This window comes from Atta colombica, unplaced genomic scaffold, assembly GCF_001594045.1.
Source record: "Atta colombica isolate Treedump-2 unplaced genomic scaffold, Acol1.0 scaffold120, whole genome shotgun sequence".
Lineage (NCBI taxonomy): Eukaryota > Metazoa > Arthropoda > Insecta > Hymenoptera > Formicidae > Atta > Atta colombica.
This window is the reverse complement of record NW_017259207.1, coordinates 987,468-993,952: the sequence shown is the minus strand read 5'-3', so window position 1 is coordinate 993,952 and position 6,485 is coordinate 987,468. Positions and strand designations below refer to the sequence as shown.

The window sequence follows — 6,485 nt, the reverse complement described above, 5'->3', positions numbered from 1 at the left end:
TAATATTCCTGTACAATCTTCTATATAATGATCTATTATCGACTAATCGTATTGTCTATAAATTATGAAGAGCGTGTGAAGGAAAGCACGAATTTCGTTGATATAAAACTCAAAATTAGGTAACGAAAAAATCTTATTGATCTGAACTGGATCTTAGTTCTTAAATAATATTTCGATGTAAATTTATACACATGTCCACAGTTTTGTAAATTGCGCGCCAAAATAACTTTCGATTTTAAAATCCTAAGTTAAAATTGGGATAATAATATCACACATTAAATTGACAAGCAATTTCATGATATTTAATAAGCAATTTCATGATATTTAATTAACATTTTTAAAAAAGTGTAAATAATTTATTGTAAAAAATATCACCTCAGCCAGAATTCAAATCTGGATTTCTCTACTATATTTTACAATACATTATTTACGATGCTTATTTTTTTTATGCTTATTATCATAAGTACACTGAAAAAAAAATTAGTTGCAGTAACCAATCTTTTCTTTCAGAGTATAATTAAATTCCTTATCAATTTAATATATGATATTACTATTCCAATTTCAGTTTAAGATGGCGTTTCAAGATCGAAAATTATTTTGACGTGCAGGTTACAGAATTGGATATAATATGCATATAAATTTCCACACTGGAAAAAATGTCTAGATGAAAATCGGCAAACGAAAAGATTCTGATTCCATTTTTAATCAGAATTCCAATTAATCTAACCTACATTTTTCTCAGTGCATCGAGATATTGTTTAAGTACAATATTAACATCCAGGTTAATAAAGTTTCCTCGTTACTTAGTTGTGTATTCATATGAGCTCTAATGCCATTTATTATTCAGACAAAATCTTTGATAAAAAACAGCAATTTTTTTCAAAATCGAAACATTTATATTGATGCAATTAATAGAAGGCTTTATATACGTATTATGCATAATAGATCACACAATAAAAATTGCCCGAACAAAAATAGTTCGGCTGTCGTGATTAAGAATTGAGAGAGAATTGGATTTAGTCTTTTCTTAACCAATGCTAATTTTATCAAACGTTGATGTATATCATGTTATTCAAAGCTCGATGAGGGTGGTCATGAAATTCGGTCACGTAATACACCAGGATTCAGTAGCTGCGGTTTCGCTGCGCGAGCTCACACGAGGACATTTACGAGGCACTAAAAGATGAAAGCTCGCTCGCTCTCTCTCTCTCTCTCTCTCTCTCTCTCTCTCTCTCTCTCTCTCTCCCCCCCTCTCTCTCTTGCCCTCGAGCTTTTCATGCCTAAATAGATTAAACGCATGTTTCATGGCGCGGCGTGTGCAAAGTGCGTGTTATGATGGCAAAGCGTTATGAGAGTGCAATCCTGGGTCGGCAAACTTAATCCTGAAAACGTAAAGTCAAGAGATCAGAAGATCGTTTGTCGTTCTTATCCTTTTCCGGAAATGCAACCTGCCGTTTTATGAGACAATAAAAACAAACGTTTCTGACAACTACTCAGCATGAATTCCCGAGAATGCACGTATCTGCCTCGTATTTTATGTATATATGCATTCTTCTCTTCAACGCATAGGAAAAAAGAGGATATTAAGAAAGAACTGATTTCTTAAAATGTGTAAGTAAAAAGAATGTTTTTTGTAGATTTTGACATCCTCGATACGATAAAATTATTAAAAAGTTATTCGTGTACTCTCTAAAACTTTTAGAGTAAATCTCACTCTGAAGAGTGAAATTTCACTCTTAAAGATTAAAAATTGAATCATTCTTTTTCAAGACACAATTTTCACTCTTTAAAATGAAATTCTAAAATTTCCAAAAAAATTTAAAGAATAGCATTTGAGGAACACTTTGAAAATTGAGCACGAATATGTATATTTATCCAAATTTCAATATTCCTGTTTAATTTTTGAAATATTCCTTAAACAAACTTTTTAATGACTTTATCGTATCCACGAGTTCAAAATTTTTAATATGATATTTCCTTTACTTACACTTTTTTGGAACATGTTAAAAAGGGCTGAATTTTTGTTCTACATATAAATAAAAGAAATAATGTTTTTATAGATTTTCACTTCCTGGATACTATAAAGTCATTAAAAAATTCGTAATGTTTAAAAAAATGTTTCGAAAATTAAGCAAGAATATTAAAATTTGAATAAATATATCATGTTTTTCAATTTTCAAAATAATTTTCAAATGCTAAAAACTTTTTAACAATCATAAAAAATATAAAAATCATCAGAGCTACATCAGCTGTTCGGATACGCAGAAAACACTTTATTTTCGTGTGAATATAACAAAACGAATCAAATAAACGTTTCGATCCTTCAATTTGGATCCTTATCAATATAAAATATAAATCTAAATTACATAAGTAACGCAAATTCCAAGATGATAATAATTTAGTTCAGAAATCGTGACATTGTTTCGTCCCTTTGTTCTTATTTTTATTTTTATTTCAATAACGTGACTTTATTATTTTGACTTTCATTTTATCTCTGATTGTCGATACCAGACCTTTACGTGGAATAGCGAAAAATATTACTTACTTCTAAATTAATAAAATTAAAATTCAGATTAATGATTTTAATAAATCTCTAATAATTCTCTAATTCGTTTTTCGTTTTTTTTTTTGAATGACTACAAATCTGACAATTTAATGAGCGATGTGATTCTTTTTGATGTGCAATGTATTTGACTCCGGTTTTACTTTATATAAGTTTTATATTATTATTGTATAAGTTATATTTTTATATAATAATCATTAAATAGTTAATTTGGCATTTGGATAAAGAAGAACGAGCTAAATTGTCGGGAATCGCCATCTTGGAATTTGCGTTACTTATATAATTTAGATTTATATTTTATATTGATAAGAACCCAAATTGAAGAGGAAATCGAAATATTTGATTCGTTTTGTTACATTCACACGAGAATAAAGTATTTTTTGTGCATCCGAACTGATGTAGACTTTGATGTGGGCTTTTTTACTAATAAATTCTTTCAAGCCTCATTTTATATATTTTTCTTTTTAATAATTTTGTATTCAAATCAAAATCTACAAAAAAAAACATTATTCCTTTTATTTACTTTTTTAGGCACAAATTCCTTTTAACATCCTTCTTTCCCAAACGGGATATTCTCCGGTCTGTCCGATTGAGCTAACTTATGCCCTTTATAGCTATTTCGAGTCTTCCTTCTTTTCAGCGCGAACCACGAAGTAATATAATTAATTATCCACAATCGCATCGCAGAAAGCGATGTCGAGACCGAAGCTATTTGCAGATTCATTTAATCGCTAAATAATGCAGCTACTAACCGAGCGAGCGAGAAATTCGGCCGAGAGGAGTTTGGTCTTATTCGAAGTCTAAATGTCTGCGCCATTGATCAGTCACATACTTCAGTTATAGAGCTGATATTAAATACTGCCTGTCGATCCTCGGGATCTTATGTACAAAAATAATCACGGTCTATCATCTGCCGTCGTCTGCGTTAAACGTAGTTATCGAAACAGCATTAAGGTTTAATTTAACTTGACCCGACCAGGGTATCGGCTGCGACGTTTTCGTTCGTTTTTTCGCGACTGTTCGTTTTTTCCTGTCGACGGGTAATGGCAAATCGAGAAGAAGCAAATCACTATTGCGCAGCAAACATCCGGGGAGACCCAATAAAAGAACGGTAGAAGAAGAGCAGCTCTTTCCTCTTCTCTTCCCTCCACAGTTTTTTGTTTTTTTTATTTTTTTCTTGCTCTCTCGTAATTTTCAAGCGGCGCACAAATTGGATCGGCATCGGAACATCGTTATCGGCTGTCACCCTTGCTGTTTCTGCTTCCGTTTCTTTTGCTCAACTCGTCAAACTCGAGTTGAGTAGTTTCCTGTTGTGGCGAGAAGGGAATTTATGCGAATGGAAACTACGACAGTGTGCTCGACTTATTTCCAACCCTCAGAAACTTATGACCCGATAACCTTTTCCCTTCGCTACATCATTATTGTCGGAATCACTTTAAATTGGTAATGATATAACTGTTATTCCACTCTAGTATTTATTATACCGAGAAGAGCGAAGCCAATAAAAAATATAGTATTTAAATAAAGAAATTTAAATAAAGAAGATCGCAGTGTTCTTAACGATGTAAGAAAATCCGTTTGTTCGAAAAAATAGGAGAATGCTGATGATCTATACTAAAAGTTAATTTTGCTTGATTAGATGGTGAGTTTAATTGAAAATAGTACGATCCAAGGTTAAAAAGTAACTTATAATAAAATTATAATTTTTTTTCAGTAACTTAATTTCATTCATTTTTTCATCTATAACTGTAATTTAATTCTGTTACACTTTTTGGTAACAGATAAATTTAATAATTACTTTTATAGTTACTTAATATTATATTTATTCGTCAACATACAGAGTGTTGACTAAAACAAAGTATTCATTAAATACTCAATATCAAAACAATATCTGTATTAAAAATTAAGTTAAGATTCTTTTATATAAACGCATCTCAATCGCATCTATTGATTTTATAATTTTGAATTCTAAGTATAGACATTAATTTATTATAAGTAATAAATAGCGCATAATCGAATGTTTAGTATAACAAATACAATAATGTTAAAAATGTATAAAAACTCTTGTATTTAGAATAACAATGTAAGAAATTATAAAAAAATAATTAACAGAAAAATAAATAAAGAATAATGATTTGTTACTTTTGTGAAGTAATTATAATTACAATGTGTTATTTTTTAGAATCAATTACTTGTAGTTATAAGCTACTTCTGAAAAAAATACTGCAAAAATACTGTAACTAGTTACTTTTACAAAGTAACTTTTCCAATTCTGTATGATTCTAACTATTTTCTGAAATTCTACATTACTTCAAACAAACGGAAAAAAAGTTAATTTATTTTTTCTTGCTCGATGCAGTAAACTCTCGAAACTATTATACATTAATTTTGTTAATCATTCATTACCTTGACTTTCTTGTCAATTTCCGGTCGTTCGAGCAGACAAGTCGTCTGTACGACATGTGTTGGCGGCAGTGGAGGCGCCTCGGGGTCGAAGTTCACGTGCTGCCCGGCGGAGCCTCGTAAGAAGCCGCCTGCGACGGCGGTGATTCGACCCCTGGTTGTGTCGGACGCCATTCTCAAGGGAAAATTGTTTGTGCCACCTCCTTGACCGTCGTCCTCTTCGATGTCTTCACCAGGGGTTGTGCTGCCCCTGGCGAACTGATCCTCATCTTCGTACGCGCTTTCTGTAATGTTAATTGAGTATTGTCATTATGATATCAAATTGCAATGTCTGTTATAAATATTATTTCAATTTCAAAACTCTGAATTTTTTACAAAATGCTCTTATACACAGAAAGAACTGTTTTACTGAAGTGTCTAAATATTTAGCTAAAAATAATTTTATTGTACTATAAAAATAATTATGTAGGACGCTCAAACTGGTTGCTAGAATGTCAAAATTGCAGCCATATCTATTATGCTTGAATTTCCTATATACCTAATTATTTTGTTAGTTCAAAGTATTTGTAAATTTCTACGTCTATACTTAAATTTTTAGATACTTCAGCAAAAACATTTTTTCCGTATATAAACTTATTCGAACTTATTTTAATAATAAAATATTTTTATTTTTTAAAGCAATATAATTTTTTTGTTAAAATTTATATACTTCAGTTTTTATAAAATTTGTCTAACATTAGCATTTATCTAGATAATTACGGTAAAATCGATTAAGAAATTAGAAAGTTGGGTTCAATAATTTCGAAATTATAGAAATGATTTGTGATATAAAATTTCTTACTTCACAAAAGATATGGAAAAAAATGTAATGCAAAATATTATATAATAAATAAAAAACTAATATTGTTCTTTATAATTAATAAAATTTTTAAGATAATTGTTATTAGGCAGAATATTGAGAGCAATAAACAGAACTGCAGTATACAAGTGACAGTATAAAGAGTATTTGGAGTTTAATTAGAAAAAAATAAATTTTCGTTTTAATTCAGTTATAAAAATTCATTTATATTAAATCCAGACTTGTGCGCGTTACCTAAAAAAAGTAACGCGTTACTGTTACCATTATTTTTTGAAAAAAGTAATTTGTTATCATCATTCGTTACCGTTATTTGAAAAGTAACGATTTGTTACTTTTTCATTACTTTTTTTATAATGCTAAAGTAAGTTATTAGATTTTAAAATTACATTAACTGATAATTAATTTAATACTAAATGTGAAATAAATATTCAAACTTAAAATTTTCTACTAATTAATTTGTATATAAAGCAAGCTTTTCTCTATATTAAATTTATCTACAGTTTTACTAATTTTTTATTTTTCTTAGGTAATATCGTTATTTTAATGTACTCATTTTTATAAGCATTTAAATTAAACAGGAAATAAATCAATAGATCCATTTCAGTATAATTCATAATGAAATAAGTTAATTGATAGATATTTCAGTGATTTTCAGCAACT

The 6,485-nt window shown here is 29.4% G+C and overlaps 1 protein-coding gene across 1 annotated transcript in view; it reads right to left on the bottom strand.

The window, feature by feature from the left end:
* LOC108694561 (transient receptor potential-gamma protein) overlaps positions 1-6,485 on the bottom strand; it is a 116,081-nt gene that overhangs the window by 30,248 nt on the left and 79,348 nt on the right. Inside the window, exon 3 of the mRNA XM_018204124.1 lies at positions 4,970-5,250. Coding sequence (XP_018059613.1) covers positions 4,970-5,140 — 171 coding nt within the window. The 5' untranslated portion in view covers positions 5,141-5,250. The remainder of the gene's footprint in view (positions 1-4,969; positions 5,251-6,485) is intronic.